We start from the raw sequence: 22,714 nt of genomic DNA, 5'->3' as shown, positions 1-22,714 counted from the left end.
TGCAGTCTCTGGTTTTGTGAGTTATTGCAGCAGTGCTATCTTTACATTATATTGGTTATGCGTTTATCTATGGTTTTACAGTCTTCTATACTCCAGGCTATATAGTAAAGCGTATATCGCTTATAGTATAGCTCTCAGCTCCAAATGCACAAATGGCATTGTTGAGTGTTATATAATAATTGGGTATAATTGTGTTAGTTAATTATAGTGTTAATATGATATATAATAACGCATAATAGTATTATAGTTCTCTGTAGTACGAAGATCTCGTAACATGGTTTTTAAGCCTTGGCTAGTGAATTTCATAGTTATTTCCATCTAGGGATATTCCAAATAGTTAGACAGTTGTTTTAATTTCTTATGGTTACAAGATTCTCGTACTTCGAGTTTGGTTAGTTGATAAAAGTAACATGCAGTAATAATAGTCGATAAAACATACGGACGTTCCGGTCGGATGTTACACTCCCTCCATCAGTCACCGATCACTATAGTATAGTTAGATTGACGTCAGTGCCATAAGCATCAGTGGAGCGCAGCGGGCGCTGCAATCGTCCGACAGAGACAGCTCGACTCGAATTGTCCTTAAAATATGCTTAAAGTCTATAGAAAGTGAAAAATTAGGTGATTTGCTTTATTCCCTGGGGCAAAATTAAAAAATCGAATAAATAAAGAGTCACGGCTTGGTAGCTTTATCAATATCGTTGACTGAACAATATAAAGACCGTTGTCCTAATGGGCTTTGGTGTGACAGCCGAAATCGGTGTGCGCTTGCGCCCCTTGAGATGTTCCAACGGTAGAGTTGAGAACTTATTGCAGAACATCGGAGAGTTACCGATTTCGAAATAATGCTGGCTGCATTCACCTTCCGAGTAACACAGTCTTCGCAAGGGTAAGGGCAAGCCAGTACTTCGCCTGTATGTTATTACAGACTTGTCGGCGATACAAGAAATTAATAATGAGAATCAATTTCTTCCTTAATTTGTAGCAAAACAGTGATTTAATTAAAGTATAGGTACCCGAGAGAAGAATGTAAATATAGATCATAAATAATAATAGATCAGATGTAATAATGATGCAGAGACCAATAAGCATATATGCATATGCGGTCCATGTACGATATTAATATACATGATCCACTTACGATTAATACTCAATGCATACTGTAAATTTTATAATTTTCCAGGATACAAACTAGATTACCTACAATAATACGTCTATAATATTAAAAATAGATGAATTATTCATTTCGAAATGGGATTCTATTCGACACGCGCTCGATGTATTCCATAACATTAATATTCATAATTATTCCAACAACCTTTAACCGGCTGAGCCGCTTGAGTCTGCTAGGCCCACCTGGGCCCACTTTCCCGCCGAAAGCTGGTCACAGAAATTTACCCAGGGGTATCCGTTTTTATGTTCTTCAGTCAACGTCAATATCGATAGCACGGCAAGGTCTGCTGTGTTAAATCGGTTGAGAATTACGATCGAGTATTCAGATCCGAGTAGGCGTCATCGACAACGAATCATCGCGGAACAAATTAGTCTGAATTTTTGTCAAATTCCGAGTAACATGTTCGTAAAAAATTACAAGAAGGCGGGTGTGGATAAATAACATTGAAAATTGATTGGCGCATGATGTTAGAGAAACAATGAAAATGTACGTCTCGTCAAATTCCTCAACTTTGGTCTTGATCTGGATTATGATCGGCCTCGCGTTCGTAATAACCTACGGATATTGCCTCGGATCAATCCTTATGAGCTTGTTGGAGGTTGGAATGGAGGAAATGACAGTTTGAGCGGTAATTTATTCAGAACTGTAGGTCAACTGTTGGTTATTTATTTTATAAACGCGCAATACGCCTTTATTTTAACTAAAACTGCAGTTGGTTTGCGTCTGTCAAATTTTAGCAGTGAAATTCGTAGGAAATTTGAAACAGGAAGTTTTCGACGATTTACAAAATGTTTTCTTTATTATATTTACGATGCATTATACAACGTGCGCAAAATCATACAGTTCACGATTCGGTCGCGTGCCTTATATTGATAATGATAATATATAATGATGATCATTTTACTAATGATAATGATTGAGGTGAATATGACGGTGATGATGACGATGACGCTGACTGTGATAATGCTGACAATAACATCGCTGAGTGTACGATAAAACATACACGTATGTAATTTTCTGTTGTTCTTTGTTTTGTTTGATAAATAATTACGAGTTATATATCAATTTTCTGTACCATAATATAATTATATCAACATCTTTCATTACAATTACACGAGGCTTAGGTGGACGTTAGTACGGTGGGAAAGTTGTTCAGTAGATAAAAGGAAAGATGAAAGATATTTTGTATGATTCTGTACATCAAAAATCTCGAAGTACCCCAAAAATTTTAAAATCTTTTACCTTTGAGTGAATTTCGCTTCTCGAGTCTAATTAACGAATCAATAAATAACCCCGTATTCATAGCGTACATCACGTGCAAGATACTTGAAAACGATATATTGATGAATATTCTTTCTCTTTTTTTTTTTTTTTACTTTTTTTGTTTTTTTGCTATCCGGGATGCATCAAGTCGAATGGGACGCGGAGTATAACGATTCTGGTATGAGAATGCTGCGAATCACACGATCATGTTATACTGTTGTACAGGATAGACTCTTCTAATAGACTTTGCAGACGGACATAATAGAAATAGTTAATATAACATTGTATATTAATATATAATATTCGGTAATAATCTATTCGTTATTATATGCATATATACGTGCATTAATGTATGTATGCGTATAATAATAATAATAATAATAATAATAATAATATGTATGATATATTTTCAATATATTATATGTATACAGTGTATTACGCTTCCGTAATTCGTGTAAAGTGATTGATATTCAAGGATAATTGTCTGGTCTTATCCATAGATTTCCGTATTATATTATATTATATTATATTATATTATATTATATTGTTACGCGTGCATTCACATTGTCAGCCTTGTTACATGCTTCTCATTGCGGTCTTCAACAATAACAGCTATTGTATACATGTATAATAATGAATCAACTAAAGATAAGTGTCGGCAAATAATTTATTGCGAACGATCATCGAGTTATTATCCAAAACCTTCCTGCGAGCAAGCATGAATACACAACAATTCAGCTCGCTCTATTTCGCTTTCTCTTTCTTTCTACCTCGGATTTTACGGAACGAAGTGGTATTGAGCTTTCTGAAACGTAAGATATTGCATAACTCAAGCTAGTAACTATATCTATACGAGTACATGTACATTGTGTTGTAATCGATATGACAAATAATAAAATGCGAAAACGAAATGTTTGTTTTGACGTGCAAGACGAAACGTACGCACAAAATACAACACAGATTTTTATAGAACTTTACCAACGTCAAAGTAATAAGCATAATTTCACGCTGAGATAATTATAGATTTTCGAGACTTGACGATCTTCCTTCTATCTCACTTTGACATTTATTCACAAACTCGATGCAATAATATTATAGTGTAGTTTGAGAAGCTGTGCAATCGTGTGTACGAATACACATGGCGGAACTTGTAGACGAAAAATAGATTCAAACTAAATCGCACAGGGGAGAGGCAGGCGGGCGTAATGGGCACCTTAACGAAGGAATAATGTTAGACCAATTTCGACAACGCAATTTTTTTGTCTTTGGCCTAAAAATACATTTCAAGCGTTATCGACGTTTTTTGAAATCCCACTTGATCGTACAGGGGGCACATTTTGCCCACCTATCCCTTATATAAAAAACGTACAATGCGTGATTATGACGGATGACAATATCTCTACTCTTATAACTAAATTTAATTTAATTTAATTTAATTTAATTTAATTTAATTTAATTTAATTTAATCCAAGATGGCGTAAGGAATGTAATTGATAGAAAAAGGAACGGGTCCATGTACAAGGATAATCTTTTGTATTTTGCTTTCGATCAATATTTTTGCCTTTGTTCGCTCTTTTCTTACATTTCTTTTTTCATTTTCAACACCCGGTCTCGTATTTCTAGTATCGTATATTATTATTTAAGATAATAATTCATGTGGGTAGGTACACGTATTACTTTACAGTGGATAGGGTATCAACTTGACGTACATAATATTCTTCTGCCCTCGTACATACGCAACAACGACAAAAATCTTTTATACGTGCATTTTAATGATATACGGTTACCGTACGTAACTTAATAGAGAAGATATTGCAATTTGTTCAAACCTCTCCGACATCATTCCCTTATCGAAAATTTTAAGTTGTACGCATCTGTTACGTTTACTGTACCTATATTTGTGTGTGTTTGCGTGTGGTAATCGGGAAAACGAAAATTCATAAATCGAAACAATTTGTAAAAATTAGTCTCGGAACTTAGAATTTATGCGTTCCATCTTTTTTCTACGTTCTTAGCTTTCCTTTTTATTATACCACGGGGGTATTTTATCAGTATAGAATTCTACTGTTTTTGACGTCGGTTTACACAGCAGCTGTATAATTTTTTGAAAACAAGGTACGCAGTTGCCGAAAGTGCGCGAATGAATTTTGAACATCGTATTTATAACACAAAAGAACAATCCAATCTATGTCATTTTCATCATACCTGGTTCAAAATGAAGTTTTTCAATCTGTGAATCGATTTGCAAGCTCATTTTAGGGAAAAATCATATTTAAACCGTTGGTTTGTTTTCTTCGATTGCTGTTTGATTTTTTAGCTTTCCTTTTCATCAACGTATCGGTGAAATAGCTGAATTTTCATTCGATCGAATTTTCATCCACTTGTAGCAGGTTATACCTATACATTATTCGATATCAGCAAAGAAAATATTATTGGTCCGCAGCCTTCTTGTGTTTCATTACGAAATAATCAGACTGCTGATCAAATTCAATAAGCAATCGTGGCGGATATCGAAATGAGACTAATAGTTTCCCATTCTGATATATAACGTATAATCGCATTGAATTCAATTAGAAAAATACGTGACGGTATAATTGGAAAATGTGTTTGAAAATAAAATCAAAAAATAAAAAAACGAATCCGTGCAAATTTTGAAAGAAATTATGCATGTAATAATTCATCATTTCCTAAATGTTGAATATGCATTACAGATATTGTATGGCATGTGTGTATGTATACTTATAGCATTACACCACTAACAACTTCATATTCAATCATAATTCTTTATTTTACGTTATTATATATATATATGTATATATATATATATATTATTTATTTATTATTCCCTACGCAATTACCATTTATTTACTTTTTTTTTGTATATTATATTATGTTCATTATATATAATATATAGTTTCCAGAAAATAACGCTTGTACAAAATTGACTACAGCCGATTGCTTCTACGATGTGTGTTTGTGTTCGTTTTCTTTATTTTTTTTTTTTTTATTTATTTTTTTTTTTTTTTCATGTACATAAGTATGTTATGTGTATGAATGTGTGTGTATTTATTTATTCATTTAAGAATTTTTTTTTTGTCGTTTTACCTTTTTCACAGTTCGTTACTCCTTAATTCAATATCTTCTTTATCTTTTCGTTTTCTATTTACCTTTTAAATTATTTTTTTGTTGCTCTCTTTTTTCAAACTTGATTCTCAGTTAGTTATCAGTACCCTATATCTTGTCGTTGGGTAATTTTTCTTATAATCGAATCAACTCGTCAAACCATTCCATATATTTTCTCCCTTACCATGTCATGTGTCAAGTATCTCATATACTCGCCGTGTATGATGATCGATTAATTATAATAGACACAATCCTTAATACGTAATTTTTTATTCATTCATTTCGCTCTCGTTCTCACACTTTTTCTCGCTGTCTTTCTCTCTCTCTCTCTCTCTCTCTCTCTCTCTCTCTCTAATTCTACTCGAAATTCTCATTCACTCAGATATGGCGTGTATATGCATGTGCATATATATATATGCATATATATATATATATACGTATTGACCTGGGATTTTTCCGACCGGTTAACTTTTCATCAATAATTTTAGTTATTTCTTTTCCTCTTCTTGCAGCTCGTCAAAGTTTACACACCGAAGGCGAATATTCATACATATAAATGTGTAATACAATACCTATGTATCTACTGTTAGGTGTGTGTGTGTATGTGACTCTGTTCAGGTGATTATTATTAATCGTTTGAAATTTTTATTTCTTTCGTTTTCTAAAAACACGTGAAAAAATTCTACGGACATATAAAAGTAGTGGCGTGTAGTGCAGATTGATTTTATTTCTTTATTTTTCTTCTTTTTTAACGTCTTTTTCATGTTTTTGTTTTTTGCCTATTTTTTTCATTTTCCCTTTGGCGAAATCCGCGTGATTACACGTCATAATATGAACGTTGTGATAATGCAGCGTATTTTAACAGGTATTGTTTATTATACAGATAATAAACTGCAGCGACTTTTCATATAATAAATATAATTACAATGTGCGCGGACGTGCTTTAGCTGTGACAATTATGGTACAGACATATATTATACATGTACATGAATATTATCTATACGCACAGGATGGCCTATTCACCCCGTAAAAGAAAAAGAAAAAACTTAAAAGTAATTTTTCGATTCCATACTTTCGAAAATCGGGACTAGCTTTTTCTACTTTTCTGAAAGTATCGTTCAATCGCGACGAGTTATGATTCGCTTCATCTTTTCGCGCAAGCTCTAGAACAGTGTTAACATCGATCATTGTGATAGATATTTAAGTGTATATCCTAATTAGATTAAATTTTATATTTATTAGTTAATGAAAATTACCTGCATAGCCAAAACAATTCTAGTCATCGTATTTGTAAAAACAAACTCACTTGGGGCCATCCTATAATAGTGAGAATATAGCTGCTGCTGCGCTGGGAGATGTGAACTTGATAAAAACTGTCAAATTGAAAAGAGTAAATGAGAAAATACGAAAACTCCCGGCATTGTGTGTTTCCGGTCGGATGAAGTGTATAACAAGGGTGTAAAAAATTGACGTCAAGGAGGCGTGTATAATTACTCAATCATTTCGTTTTACTCAACCAACCGTCATTTTTTTTAGGCCAGGCTGATCGTCTTATACCGCAGCAACTTGCGGATATTAATTTATACAGTTTCAAGTTACACTTGATTTGTATATGTGTGTGTAATTCACCTCTGAGGAAACGGAGATGGAAGCAAGATACAAAAAGGACGAATCGAATTCCGCTCACCTCGATAAGTGTAGCTATAATAGGTTAGTAGGTACAATGCCTGCGGTTTACACAGCTGCAAGTTGCGATGCGTGTAAAAGGTTTTGCCTATAGGTCAAAAGTTTCAATTGAATCTCTATAATATTTACAACAAGCTGACTAAATCCGCTTCTTCAATCATATATTATAGTTAACAGTAGCGCTACAAGTATAATTTATATAGTTATAACATCGGTGGACTCGATCGGTGGCTCGGTTTGAAAACGAACGTACTTATTAATTGCGAACATACCACGTTTACGGATGAAAAGTCCAAGTTTCATACGATACGTGGTTGTACAAAGTGAGTTTCTAACGGCTGCATGATTCGTCGTCTGCTGAAATTTAATGCGCATGCGCTTCAATGCGAGATCGGTTGTTTGACAGGGTGACCAACCGCCTCTAACGCCAAAAATTTTTACAGTTGTCGGCGACAGTTGGACTCGATTTGCAATTGTTAGACTTTTTGAGGCTAGAGACGGTTGGCTACCCTGGCAAACATCCACTTTCGGATTGTAGCGCGTGCGCATTAAATTTTAGCAGACGACAGACGGTGAAATTTAGTCTGTATATTGCGCTGTATTGCATAGTTGAGAAGAGAAAGCAAAAATTGCGTGACAGCGTGAATTATGTGTAGAAATTTGAATCCTTAATTCATACGAAACATCGAACCGTTCATCCCGCGATAATTATTATACTTTGTCTCCCTCTCTTTGGTCTCGACTCAATATATATCCAAACTCCAAAGTGACCGAGCAGCTGGTTTCCCGCTTTGATTGTTCTTTATTCTGTTAATTTTTTATTTTTTTTATTTTATCATCATCTTTTTGCGCGTTAATCGTATAAGATATCGATGAACCGCGTTGTTGTGAATAATCATAATGCATTTCCGTCTGGTCAAAACCCACTTGAACTTTGTCGATCTTTTTCACATTATATGTATATTGCGTATATTATATTATCCTAGTTTTCTTTATTCATTCCTACAGAGGATTTTGGGGCCTAGAGGAACTTCCGGCGACCTCAGGGAATGCAGGAATGCGTGTTCGTCGCCTGACCTGGAGACGATAAGGCGACCGAGAAATCCGTGTCCAGGACCAAGTCGCTCACGCAACCAACGATTCCTCTGGTGTATCGGCCACCCGTCGTCCTCACAACGTCCGGAGCGCCTCCTGTAGGATGATAAATTTCACCATTTTTCACGCCTGCTTATTTGCCAGAAAGAATATTAATCTACAATGACCGATTAAGCATATCGATAAAAACTGCTTTGGTGAGAGATTAGCCTGAATCTTGGTAATGTGCAACTTTTTTGTTACATGTATACCGATGTATCCGTATATCCACAAGATTTTAAACGTGCATTAGTAATTACGTACAATGATCATGTTTATACATCGTTGATTTTACAATAACAGTGACCTCGAATAACCGATAAAATTGTACAATTTCTTTCACTTTTTTATCAATTCTTCTGCTTCGCCGCAGGTTCCTATGATATTTTCGTTATTACTTATATTCCCGACTCAACCGTAATGTTAACTTTTTTGACCTGAAAGGCGGTACGAAAATAGCATATTATTCCCTCGTAACGCATTTGCGGGAAATATAAGATCATATTTCCCGCAAATCCAAATAGCTCGCTTCTCTCGGGCAGTAAACCCACCCGCGGGAATAATATTCGACTTTATTCCCTTGTTACATAATGTACCATTGCGTGTTACCCGGCTCGCGCTTGGTATGAAAGCTCATGATAAGGACTATTGGCAGTCGGACTTACCGACATAGAGGCCCGTGTCCGTGTTCAGTTGCCTGAGCTGCCCCGGCGAGGAAACGGAAACCCCGGTCCCGCTGTCGACGACAAGTGAAGCCCACTGTTCGTTCCTGAAAATTGATAAACCACCAAAAACGTTAGCCCTGAAGACTGGTGCGATTTTTTGGATGCTGCTGGTCTAGCGGCTAAATAAAATGTTATCACGCAGAGTAGAAAAATATACCATAAGTTCGTCTCTCGTTATGGAACTCATGCACTTCATCAGATATGATTAAAAATTAGTTGTCTTATTTTCGAATCTTCATTGCATGAACAAAACATAACATCAACTGCGGAGAACTTCTCAAATTTATCAAACGGGGCAGAGAAATCATGGTCCAGTTGACTCGCATGACAATGATTTCACTCGATAACGTAAATTGTTGCTGTGAGAGCTTTCCCGTTGAATTGAATGGCATCCCTTTAAAGCAGATAAGCATTTCTTTGTGTCTAGCATGAGTGATTTGTTGATGTGCTAATGTTCGTGACTCATACATACGTATATGTATAAGCAACGAGGAACCGCAGGACCAAAAACGGGATGTTGATACGTTACAAATGAGACAAAATCACGATTCGAATAACCGAGGGTGTACTTGAAATTTCCGTTTTTGAACCGATTTCTCTGTCCTGATTTCAATAGTAGACTGACAATTGAGACTGGAACACTGCGTTGGTTCCGGAGGAAGGTTCAGATTAGACGTCGGTCTTTGTGTACGCAAGGGATTTAAGGGACTCGGGTTTTCCCGCTGATCCCAGATCTGAGTCAAAGTGCTGAATTCATAACGAAGGGTGCATAGAAGCATGCGCGAATATACAGCGACAATCGCGTGACAATCCTGAAACTCAATTAACGGTCCGCATGAAGCGAAAGTTCAAGATTATTGGATTTGAAGTAAGCCCGACTTTTGCCTGGCTAAAATCCTGAGAATTTACATAAATACACATTACAACTATAAAAATTTCTCCAAGTGTTTTCATTTTCTTTGAAAAAAAAACTCCTCAAAATAGGTACGATTTTACACCGTCCAAGCTGTACCCCCCTCCCCTTAAGCAGTTCCGAATTTTTCATCTCGATATGCAAAACCGTACGCAGAGTGAAACGCTGGCTTAATTTGGTCACTCACCTGACGGCTCTGACCCGATGCCAAAGATCGTCGTCGAGTCTCGTCAGATTGTATCTTAGCGAGGCTTCGCCGGAACCGAGATTGTAGGCGAGTGTTAGGTAGCCCTGATCTAGTCCCAGGGCAAGGAAATCGCCGTTGGCATCCATCGTCTCCTGAGGGTCGAGCTGCCGTCCGCTCCAAAGAAGAAGTCCGCTGCTGCTACTCACCCTGAATCTCATGTTGATGTCGACCCTGAAGCTGATTATTCTGCTCGAAGTGTGTAACACAAAAACACGATCAATTGCTGTGAGCAAATCAGATTTGATCGGGTCAAAATTTACGTTCCACTGCACTTGTAATAACCCGTGACTTAACAACTGATTCCAATACTTCCGAGTTGATTACCCAAAGATTGTGATTAGTTTCAAAAAGTTTTACCAGATTTGGAAATAGTGAAGGACGCATCCGTTTTTGCTAAAAAATTTGTCTTTGGGTTATAAATCGACCGCTTTCAGAGCTCGGTGATTTCGGTCAACTCGGCGAATAAGGAAAAGCCGAATTTCGAATGGCCAATTTGGCAAATCCACTCACCTCTTCATCGTGTCAGCATCACTGAAGTGAAGGTAGCTGTTGGCACCAGAAAAACTGGGAACGGCGCGTTCGTAGTGACTGGGTTTCGTGGCCCTGATCCCAGGATCGGGTCCAGGAATCGGGGTCCCCGGGGATGCCTCGTAGACGTCGAGCTCGGGGCAAGGATGAGGCATTCCTGGCCGACAGCGACAGGTGAACCTTTCGCGCAGAGGACGACACTCGGCGTCGCCGCAGGGCCGAGCTTCGCACGCGTGCCCGCAATTACCGACATTCACGCCACCCAGAGCCTCGGCCAAGATGCCGACCTGAATCAGGATCATTCTGGGTAAAAACTTGTAGCGTGGTTCGAGGATTTCTGATTTGGATGAAATCCAAGTCTGCAGCATTGATATTAAACTGATAGGTACTCTTGACTCGCGATTACACGAGGGAGTCACAAATTGAAATAATCCCGAACCTGAGTCAAGACCAAAACCCGGTCTCGTTTGGAACTGCGTCAGTTCGCTCGAGAATATTAATTGGTTTGGAACACCGACTATTTCCTTTATTTTCAGAAATAGCAAATTTTAGCAAAAGAAATACCGTTTTCGTGAGAAAAAAAAAGCGAAGATGGCTATGCGGATTTTGCTCGAGATATGATTAATTTTGAATTGAATGGAGCCAAACGAATGGACCAGATTTCGATTGAATCGATCAATCCGTTTTAGAGTTATTGTCGGATCTAGACGTGTAAATTTTCACAAATAACTCAGAAACAGATAATCCGATTTGGTACAAAATCTGACAAATCCTAAACCGGCAAAAACCGCATCGTTTCAGAACAAAATCGTTGAAATTTTTGGATTTGACCTCGAAATATGGTTGGAGAAAATTCTGTCCATTTATCTAAACGCCCATTGGATGTGAAAATCTGTAATATGTTGAAATCTGGCGATAGCTGGATTTTTATTGCTAGCTTGATTATCGGGAAACCTCTCTAGGAGGTTCGCCCTTACGGTCACGGCAATCAGATTTTTTTCACACGGGAATGCAATTACACGTACCTTATTTATTTTTCTACGCTGAATGCGAATCTCGCTTCAAACATTTAGTGAAAATAAAAACAACCCCTAAAATAGGGTGAAAGCGGGGTGAATTATCAATATTGTTTTAAATAGTGTTCTTGAATGAATATGATTTACATGAATATTTATTTTGAGAAATTACGATCTTAGGCCGAGAATAGGTGCAACCCCCGATACTGTCTATATTCACCATCAAGGAGGGGGAAAACCACCCCTCTGCATTGATTTTGTGAATCTAATGAGGATTCTGAGATCTCTGTTTGTCAACGAATGAATTCCAAGCTTTTTTTTCGTATACATTTATCATCAAATATCCTAATCATTTCAAAGTCTAAGTATGTTTGTTACCTGAAAATGCAAAAAACAAAGGGGGTTTTGCATGGGATATAAAAAAATTACAAAAAAATAAAATAAAAGAAAAAAGAGTGCCATACAGTGGTTTTCATGACTGAGAAGGTTAAAAGAATGTAAATCGTAGGAATCTCGCCGTTTTTCAGACAGGGAACCACGTCTCGTCCAGCAACTACTCACCTCCCTCCGATTGAGGGTAACGGACTGGATGCACCCGACGAAGCTTGCGGTTGTTTTCAACTTCGGTGAGTAGACGTCGGTCGCTGGAGCGCCTCCGAGATACAAACTGAGAGGCAAAGAGAGCTGGGTGAAGGCTCCCGGCGCCATGATCTCTCGCGGTGGTTCGTCGTCGACCTCGAGGGAGGCGAGGCGTCCTGTCCTGGATACACGGACCTCGAGCCACTCGCCGAGACGAACGGGATTCTCACTCCTGAAAGAACGAAGCGCCAGTGATCGCCGCGATCTGGATACCAGAGCCGGAGCTGCGGTGCTGCGGAGCGGGGACTCACCTGAGGGTCGCGGGGCCCGTTCCAAGGTCAAAGGTGAACTGAAGGTGTCCCGCGGCCAAGTAGAGCGCGACGAAATCCCCGGTAGCGTCGCTGTGATGCCCGTTGTAGAGGATGACTCCGTCGGGTGCGGTCGGCTTCAGAGTTACGCCAAGCTCGAGCCATGATAGGGAAGAATCGCCAAGTCCCGGGTACCTCAGATAGGACGATCCGTTAAACGAGGGCACCTTAAATTCGGAAGGCCCTGTTAGCGTCGAGTCCTTCTGCCATCCGGCAAGGAGCAACGTATATCGGAGGTTAGGCATGTACCGCTACTCACCTGGAGGTCGACTCTGGTCTCGCAAAGGTCACCGGTGTACCCGAGAGGGCAGAGACACACGGCAGTGTCGCCTCCGGTCGTCAGACATTTCCCTCCGTGGGAGCAGGGCACCTTGCTGCATCTGTCGGCCGTGCATTCCTCTGGAGAGATAATCATCGATATCCGTGAGCTTTGCGGGGCGTCGAGAAAAGTGTGGGGGGGGGGGGGGGGGGGGGGCAAGGGCCAAAGGGTGGGAATATGGCGACGACGAGGAGCTCGAATCGATATCAGAACCGCGGCGGTAATAACGAGGGTATAATGAAGAGGACGGCAGGTGGATGGAGGTGAGGCGCGGTTACGTCGACGAGGACGGACGTCACTGTACGTCGGACAAAACGACCCCCTCCCGCCCCCCCCCCCCCCCCTCTCGCCCCATTCGCCCAGCTGCTACGGTGACAAAGTGAAGTATCGATGAAAGCGAACTCCGCGGGTTCGAGGGATGCTACGTTTTTCACCGCGGAATAAACGATTCGACCTCGTATACACGCGTCACCCTGTCTACTCTGCGTTCCAGATTCCGGCGAATGTATTCGGGACATTATACGATCCTGGGAGTGGGTAGAAATGTTTTTTCAGGAAAGCACGCGGGAAGAAAAATATTGTAGATTTTACATCCGGTGTGATGAATATATGGACACGGCACTTTTTTTTGGAGCTAAAACTGTATGCGGTAATTGTGGCAAGATTTACAAATCCGATAATAAGAGTTGCGAAGCCAATAGTACAAGTTACGATACGCTAAGACAGATCTACAACAATTGATGTAGATTTGACTTCATAAAAGTACCGTCCATATATTCACCGCACAACAGATGTAAAATCTACGTTAAATTTTTTTACCCTACATCTGTTGCAAAAGCTGTTCCTCGAATCTGGGAGATACTATACAAAATAATTATTATACGTATCGGAAATTCTAAATTCGATCAAAGACGCCGTTGTGTAACAGGAAATGGAGCTTCGCAGGGAAGTGAGATCGAAAAAGAGTACATATATCTTCGGACGTGCAGGACTTTAATTTGGACTCCAAGGGTTGAAATTTTCCCGGAAGCTGAAGGTCACGAAAGGGTCGAACTCTTATTCTGCATCGTGGCTGATGATATCAATCGGGTAAAGAGGCTCGAGGGATGCCCGGGGTTTCCGATTTCGAGCCTCGGACGGCTGCTTATTATCACTCCGAGAGGGAAAGGACAATTGCGTACGCTGTACGGATCAGCCGGCGGGAGTGAAGGCTGTCAAGGATATCCACACACACACACCTTGAAACCTAACCTTGGAAAAAATATTGCACGCAAGCTTTTGGCGCAGCCGTGGTTACCGTTCGGCCAATCGAATGTCACTCCAGAGGTGACCTGGAGGGGCGCGAAATGCCCTTGGGCATTCCGAAAATGCTGCATGCGGTGATTCGATACCCCGATTTTCCAATATCAATCGATACGCACGGCTTCGTTCAGCCTTTCTGCAAAACTCGCCGAGCCTAACGTATACAGGTATAACACAGGTCTGCAACCTAAAAATTGTAGAGGTTTTTTATACTATTTCTTATAGATTTTCACTCACTGAAAGTGGGAAAAGTACTCAAATAGTTCCATTACGTCGGGTTTTTTCTCGTACTCGTGTTTGTAATTTCATTTGGAGTGAAACTCCGGGTTAATTCAAAATCTGGTATCCTATTCTTGATTCTAACAATCCTATGGAAAAGTTATTTCCTACTACCGTTTAATACCTACCTATAATTAGAGCGACACTCAGGAATAAATGCAAACAGGGAAACAGAAAATGGAAAGCGGAAGCGTGTTCGGAGATGTATCAAAGAGAAGAAGAAAAGGCTTCGTAGGCGAAAAGAATGATCACGGAATTTTAAATACATTTCATACAGAAATTGTATGTTTATTTTATAAGAAATGTTGCTTAATTCATTGTAATAAAATGGTGATTATCCTTCGTTTTTATGCCGACACCTCGTGTTTTTCAAGAATGCTGTACATGATGTAGAGAAATGGAAGTCATTTCTGGATTCAGCACTCTCGAAAACATAACATCTACCAAAACCATCCCATGCAGCTGAAAAAAGTATTTTTTGCAGACCTGTGTAATCGAAATGCATACAAACCGTTCCAAGATAATTGAAAAGGAAAAAAAAAAAAGTAATAAAACTCAGCAAAACTTGCAGCGGGAGGCTGTTGTAAAAAAAATTCGTTCCTCAGATGGTTCACCGGGGAATAGAGTTTTTCTTTCCCTCGCAGCCAGTTTCATCAGCTCGCCGAGTATGCCTTGAGTTTTACGGGTATCGAGTCGCACTATGTTTCCAAAGACAAATAAATCAGAGTCTACAGCTTGAGGGTATAGCAATTTTCTATTTCAGTTCAATGATGGCTCAGAATCCACAGTGGCCTCGGAAAATTCAATACAAACACGAATACCACCCACCTAGTTTCAACTCTTTCGTACACTATTACTCATTTTGAATCTTCGTTTTTTTCTTTTTTTTTTTTCTTTTCAAACGGGCGTACATATCAATTCCACGGTAAAATCACTGGCAAGTTCAAGTTATAGTTCTCCGCTAAGCAGGTGCCACGCACAGTTATTACCCCCACAGTTGTTACCGTTATTCCACTTGTTACAGCTGCAGCTGTCTCTTCCGGCCAAAAGTTCATTAGCAAAGTTGCAATTTATTATACCACCGGCTCTGTTTCACTCGAGCCCACATTGTAATTACGAAACAAAAACGTCTAATTGCCCGAATTATCATTATTCCTAATTACACTCACGTGGCATCACCCCAACCAACGCCAACCAAAAGTAACGTGCATATATTTATTCGCGAGTGAGAAGCAAAAACCTCCCGCTTTCTCACCCGCGGTTCTACCTCACCAGAAACAATAAATTCTCTGCTTTTTTACAACCGCTGAATTTCTGGCTTCATGGACCTGATAAAAACGTGGAATACATGCTACATTAAGGTGCTCCTTGTTAAAGGTGTTGATGTCACCCCAAGAAATCGTTCAGGCGTAGGCACTCCAGCGATGCGCCCACATACAATTTCTTGTAACATACTTTTCACTCACGCCACGTTGCTAAAGTTTTTTATTTTTGTTTTTTACAAAATTTTGAACCGAACAGAGTGCATGAAACCTCTGGAAGCGTACGAGTGAACTTGAGAGAAATTTAAGACCTCGGCGTATTATCGACTGTCCCCGAAACCGATGTGAGGATAAAAATATCGGCAAAGCAGAATTTATTTTCACAGAATATCTAGAGGTCTGAGCGTTCGAACGATCCTTTGTGTCTCCCGCGATTGCCAAGTTTCCCCGAGTTTCCTCGCAACTTTTTTCAACGTCGTCCCCCCTTCTCTCTGTCCTCTCACCTTTCTCTCTGTACGGGCATCCGTGATCCTATTTTCTTCACTCGTTCATCCGGGGCGACACAATCGCCGTAGGTATGCCGTTCCTCGAAACCCGATGCGACACAATGCGATACGATACCCTTACGGAAAGCTGCGCCCGAAAAAAAAGAAGTGTCGGTATTCTTGGAGGTGAGCTTGAAAGCTCAGATTTTTCACCCTGATTCCCGATCGGTACGAAACAAGCCGGTGGTAACCGATAATGTGATTATTCTTTTACGTGCCTTGACGTAAGCTTAGCTTTCGTTCACCCTTTTTGGCTCTCTATACACGAAGCACATTTGACTCGCACGCTGCAAGCTCGCTCGAATGTTTGGAGCCTCTTTATCCCCGAACCTTCACCCTTTATTCAATTCCAGGATAACACTGATCGAATTATCAGTCTAAATCGTTCCAAATTCACCCTGTTAGCAGCTTCAAGTATATAGATCGGCAGTTTCGAAGCCTACATTACCGGCATAAATCAGGGAATGGTAATTTAAACCTTTTGACGCGCGGTCGCTACGTGAAAGAAGTTGAAAAAATTGATCAAATGATAATCAGATGAAAATATATTTTTTACCGCCTTTCCGTCAATTGTCCAAATTTTTCTTCAGAAAATGACTCCGAAAGGAGGACAATCTCAAGCTCGATGATAATTCTCCTGTGTTTATAAAGGTTTCGTAACTCGATTGAATTTTCTCAATCGGCCGGCACCCGCGCCGAAATCTTGTGTGTTCAGGAAAAATGACAGTAAATATTTTTCGCACGGTAAGGGATGTTGGGCAAGGACTCACCGACGTCGAATCCGTTGGCGGCATCCCCGAGAGGGGCGAGAGGAAACCGATAATGATGCTCGTTGGCTTCCAAGTGTCGTACGCATCCCCTGAACCCGACGGTAACCGGAAGTCTTTCGAGTCCTGTTGTGTTTCCGGGTCCGCCGACAAACAGGGGCTCCCTGAAGGTGATCCTGGAGAATAATCCCTGCAGGAATAAAAAGAGGATTAGGAAAATTCCCCGTGCTTCTGCTTCCCGCCGCCATATTTATTTACGTTATACGGTTTATTTACGGACGTGTTTGCAGCCTGACGGGTATAACAACCCCCGAGTTTTCCCACCTCCGTTATTATAGACCCGGCGTGTATGCCGCGGGCATCCTGCAGTTGCACACAAGCTACGTAGGTATAACAAGAATAGCAAAAGCTTAAGCGCCGTTTCGCTCCCGTGGGTTATATTCATAATCCTCGGCCTCATCCCCTGCCTTGCCTGCGGAGACATCCTTTTTATTACTCTTGCACAAAACAAGATTCTGCTCGTAGGAATTACAAAGGGGATTCTGGCGGGTGCATAAATGGAACGGCGGGACGACGCCGATAGAATTTTTTGCAAATTTGACTTCTTTTCATTTTGAATCTGTTTGCTTGAAAACTGGGAACGTACATTGACGAAATTCCAATTTTATCGAAATGAAATACGCCCTCAGTGACGGTTTACTGCTTTCAATCGTGTTTATCGGTGGGACGTAGCGACGTTTTCAATTCAGGTAACTCAGCTAAACCTGCCAGCAGGGACTCAATTGTTCCAGGAGAACGAGAACGAACGGAGAAAGCAAATTTTCAAACTCCAAGTGCTGAAAGATCGATCGTGTTGTTCGTAAAAAGAACGGCAATTACTAATAAAACAATGGAATAACTTTCTCGATTCATTTAAGACGAGTCAATGTTTTCGAGAGGGCAAAAAACGAGAGCTTCTATATACAAAGATAAGCGAACTACCAAATGGGGTTGTATATTTTGCAATTTGCATCGCACTAATTATACGTTTTAATTATCCCATATTTACTCGCTATCGCGTTCTACGCAGCTAGCTCACGTATTCGAGGGATGAACAGCGCTAACAACCCTGTATATAACCGTAGTTTAACGCATATAAACAGATACGAAACTTTCCTGCAGAAGCTAATTAAATTCCCTTCGTTAAAGCTTTGACGGATTAAAATTGGGGGACAATAAGCCAAGGTTAAACAGGCGCAGCTAATTGGCAAGGTTATACGTCACCCACGTGGGTATTTCTGACCCCCAAAACGGCGAGGCTTTGAGCTCTGTCACTTTCTCTCTCTCTCGTTTTCTCCGTTTACATCCCATCTCGAGGTGTGATATTTTTTTCGTTTCTACATTTCCAGCTCGCTTACCTCTGTTTGCACTGTCTCGTTCTCAAGACCACTAACTTCCGGTTTTGCGAGAGGGCACTTAGACGGTGACGTATAAGTATATACAAACTTTTATTACCGAACAATTTCCAAGTATCACGAGTCTCGCTGCAGACTGAGAGAGAGAGAGAAAAGCGACACGTAAAGATGGCGCTCGCGAGAAGAAGGGGAAAGGAGTCTGAAGTGTAAGTGAAGGAGCTTTAAAGAGCGTTTAGCTCTTAGCGAGGCGTCACCGTCGTCGTCTGCGCGGAATATGGCACGCCGACACTTCATCGGTCAGGATTTGGCGGAAGGATGAAGGGAGGAACGACGAAGAGATGGAGGAAGGAGGCAGAATCCTCTCCGCCGATTTGCCGTTGGTCCGAGGGTCCTAGAGTAATGAATTTTCTCGTCGCAGGCGGCAGGAAAGAGCTGGCAGAGGGTGCGGAGGATCCACGTGTCTCCCCGCAGCTAGACAATCGAGCTTAATTGGAATTTCAAGTTAAAACTGGAAGGGAACGCGGAGGTTTCGAATTAGGCTAGCAATGAGGGAGAGGGTGGGGAATGCCTGGCGACGACAGCCGGAAACGCGGGGGAAAAACAACCCCGCAGAAATTGCAGTAATACGCGCCGAAGCATTTACTAATACCTGCGGGAAAGTCGGTCGAGCTTTTAAGAGTATCATTACAGGTACGGCATATAGCTCTATGCGAAAATTGATTCTTCTCCATTGCCAACGTAGTCGACTAGGAAGAAAAATTAGCTGTCGCAGAACCAATCTCGATGTGTATACTTTGAAAAAATGAACTTATTTGTTAATCAGAGTTCGAATGACACCGAAATGAATGTTGGAAACAAGTATTTTTGTCGTAAGGTCATTTCCACACCGATCAGATACCCGATTCATCTTTTTGACGGCTCACATACTTCGACGAACTATTTATTCCTCGTCGTGTGAATGATAGGAATGCCGAGAAAAAAAATTTGACAAGTAAGTTATTTGTAAACAGATGAATTGATTGGTTTTTTCTTTCTTTTTTTATTCTTTTTTTGCAAATCAGAATAATTCATCATCACTACTCACATGATTTTTTGTTTTTAACTATTGTTTTCAACACTATGTTTGAAGGATAAGGAATGGTTCATCGATGGATATACATATAATATATATATATGTGACATCGAAAGGATGAATTGAGCCATCAGTGCGGAAAAATCCTTACAACAGAAAATTTTTGTTGAAGAATTTTACTTCGCATAATGAACTTTGATTCAAGAAACCAATCAATTTTAAACTATGATGAAGTTGTTAAACTAACTGTCCTTATCCCCTTATCGGCACCAAAGCTGAAGGCGATCCGTGCACGTTCTACCTTTTTCAAGTTGTCAGTAAACACATTTCTAACGTGTTTCCATACCAAACTTTTATCAAATGTATTTCCAAACCTTGTCAACCTGAAGCCCCTGAAGTCCAGAATGTATGTTATTCTCTTCTTTTTTTTTCTAAATTGAGTTTCACGATAAGGAAAACTCTTGTTCTTGTTACGGAATAGAGGTCGGAGTTGGTATTGACGAGCGGCTGTCAATACGCCTCTATACCCACTCAGGATGTTGTTATGTATTTCTTTGGGTCCGTTTTCGTCGGTGATGAAAAATCAATATATGCGATGAAGAATGTTTAATTGAATGTGTTGAATTATTGGACTATCGAGTAGCGTAAATGTGTAAACGAAGTGGATTTTTGAACAGATGAAATCAGGATTTGTAATTAGAAGTTGAGTTGGTTGGGTGTAGGGATAGAAGTTGGAATAGATGCGTGTCTGACACAAAGAGTGCGAGTGCAAAAAAGGTGCGGGAATTCAGAGTATTGGGGAATAGAATTATCCGAATAAGGGCAATAAGCAGTGGTGTGAGGCCGGATGCGGATAAGAGGACGGGAAAGAGGCTATAAGATTACTGTAAGGAATCCGGGAGAGTTAATAAGCAGCGAAAAGATGGAGAAGATAAGTGGCGGTACGCCGGACGTAACAGCCTTATTGAATCTACCCTCTTTTTGTTGATTTTTTATTTTTTTTTTTGCAATCTTTTCTATTTTACACTTAACAATGAAATATTGGTGACTAGTTATTACATTTGCAACAAAGATGGTCAATGAAAACTTTTCAATCCCTCTACCTGCAAGTCCAGTTAACAAAATGCAGACCACCAAAACTTTGGGAACGGCACACGAACGGTGTTTCGTCACAAATTCATATCTTCAAAAATTTCTCGATATAGTTTGTCACGCAACTGGATAAAAAGTGCACGGTAACGTCGACTTGAAATTAATCAGTTCGAATCAGGAAGTTGAAAGAAAAACTTCAGAGAAATGCGTTACAACGCAAAATGTGGCATCTGCAGGATGATTATCGTTATAAAAATACGGTATCAAAATGTGAGTGAAGAATTTGAAGCCGTGAATAGTTTGTTTGAAGATCGATTTCTGCGATCGGAAAGCTCCTCATTTGTGCAGTATATATATATACCTATGTACGGGTATAGAAAGCAAGTCGTACATTATAAGTAAGCACCGTACATTATACATGGTGCATGTAGCCGGTAAAGAGGCCAAGATCAATACCGTTGTCGACAACTCAATAATTCAGCTTCTTTCCCCTCAAAGTTTTCATAGGTGTGTATACACCTCGCCCCCCCCCTCCCCCCCCCCCCCAAAAAAGTTTCCGGCTTTCGAAAAGGCGTCGTGACGGATGGGGGTTGTTAGGAAGACGGTGAAACAGCGTCGTCGCGTCGGCGGACGGCGCGCATATCAAGTAGGTACAAATTCGACCGGCGCGGCGCCGCTTCTCCTAGTTTCACGCCTGGCAAGGAGTGCCTGTAACGAGCGAGCTTTTCGTTTTAATCATCATCCCGTCGACGCCCTGCAGCCAACGACATGTCTCATGTAATGTAAAACAATGTAGGTACGCGGGGCGACGAGCTTCGCCGTGTCTCGCGCTTTTTTATCACCTCGCGAGGCAAGCAAGGCCAGGAATCTCCGATCCGCAAGCTCTCTCCTCCGCGCATATATTGTATAGGTACGTATAGGTATGCACGCTCCGCGGATACATGGCCTGGATATGTTAGCTAGACATTCTTGCGGCTGAAACGCGACACCCGACACCCAACACCGCCTGTTTCAACGACCCTGTTCTCTTTTTCTTTTCAACTTTTTTCAATCCGAGGTACTACTGTATATATGTTGGATCGATTTTGCAGGAGATGAGAGGATTCCGTGATTTTTTATCCGAAGGGGGTCGGTGGCTCGGAATCAGTACAATTTCTTTGAAAAATATGTTAATTCTCTTCAAAAGCTTGATACCTAGCGAAACAAAAATCTAAAACAACAGCACATTTTGTTTATTTTCAGCGTTCGATGAAACAGCATCGAAACTCTGACCAATCTTTCACACGACCGAAGGTGATGCGAGAAATTCGATCCTGGCATTAAAATTAATTCCTCAAACTCGCCCAAGTTTTCTCTCGAGTTATACGCAGACAATAGATTCAATTTTATTCGCGTATTTCTATAGCAGGCGGGATCGAATGGCTCTTACAATTAGAAGTCTCGATTGAACGACTGCCGCTCGCCACGATGGCAAGAAACTAGTTACGTACCTATGTATGAGCGTATTTATATACTTTGGAACTATACATATATGTACATACATAAGTCAAGAGTGTTATGTGCATACATAACCTCCAGTGTATTGCATGAACTTTAAACTTTGCATAAGAAAAGTCCTGCGCGTCACTCGGCAAGCGCCTCGTCGAATCTCCTTAAAAATACGCCCCATTCCTTCCCAGCGCTTTTTCCTGCAGCCTTTATACCGAAAAGGAATTCCGCACGTAAATTACAATATCGGGAGTGCAGTGTAAAACTAAAACGAAATCTCGCATCCTTCGAAGTGAAAAAGCTCGATCAAAACTACCGTCAAATTAAAACGCGACCGCTGCTCCTTTTGCTGCAAAAGCCCATTTCACCCAGTTCTAAGCATAATATTGATTGGCTGCGATTCACTGTTTGCATATTAAACATCGATCCTCACTCGGC

General features: G+C 40.4%; 1 protein-coding gene across 2 annotated transcripts in view; it reads right to left on the bottom strand.

Annotated features, from left to right (window-relative positions):
- Positions 1 to 1,954: 1,954 nt before the first annotated feature.
- The window catches only part of LOC124310527 (pikachurin), an 83,538-nt gene continuing 62,778 nt past the window's right edge, over positions 1,955 to 22,714 (bottom strand). For both annotated transcript variants that reach the window (XM_046774574.1, XM_046774575.1), the window contains exons 8-15: positions 17,234 to 17,420; positions 13,016 to 13,155; positions 12,700 to 12,923; positions 12,371 to 12,620; positions 10,776 to 11,080; positions 10,206 to 10,451; positions 9,046 to 9,149; positions 1,955 to 8,437 (exon numbers count right to left, since the gene is read on the bottom strand). In XM_046774574.1, the coding sequence (XP_046630530.1) occupies positions 8,289 to 8,437; positions 9,046 to 9,149; positions 10,206 to 10,451; positions 10,776 to 11,080; positions 12,371 to 12,620; positions 12,700 to 12,923; positions 13,016 to 13,155; positions 17,234 to 17,420 (1,605 nt within the window). In that variant the 3' untranslated portion in view covers positions 1,955 to 8,288. The remainder of the gene's footprint in view (positions 8,438 to 9,045; positions 9,150 to 10,205; positions 10,452 to 10,775; positions 11,081 to 12,370; positions 12,621 to 12,699; positions 12,924 to 13,015; positions 13,156 to 17,233; positions 17,421 to 22,714) is intronic.

The sequence above is a fragment of the Neodiprion virginianus genome, chromosome 1 (assembly GCF_021901495.1).
Source record: "Neodiprion virginianus isolate iyNeoVirg1 chromosome 1, iyNeoVirg1.1, whole genome shotgun sequence".
NCBI lineage: Eukaryota > Metazoa > Arthropoda > Insecta > Hymenoptera > Diprionidae > Neodiprion > Neodiprion virginianus.
The sequence above is the reverse complement of the archived record's forward strand: the minus strand, read 5'-3'. Positions and strand labels throughout refer to the sequence as shown.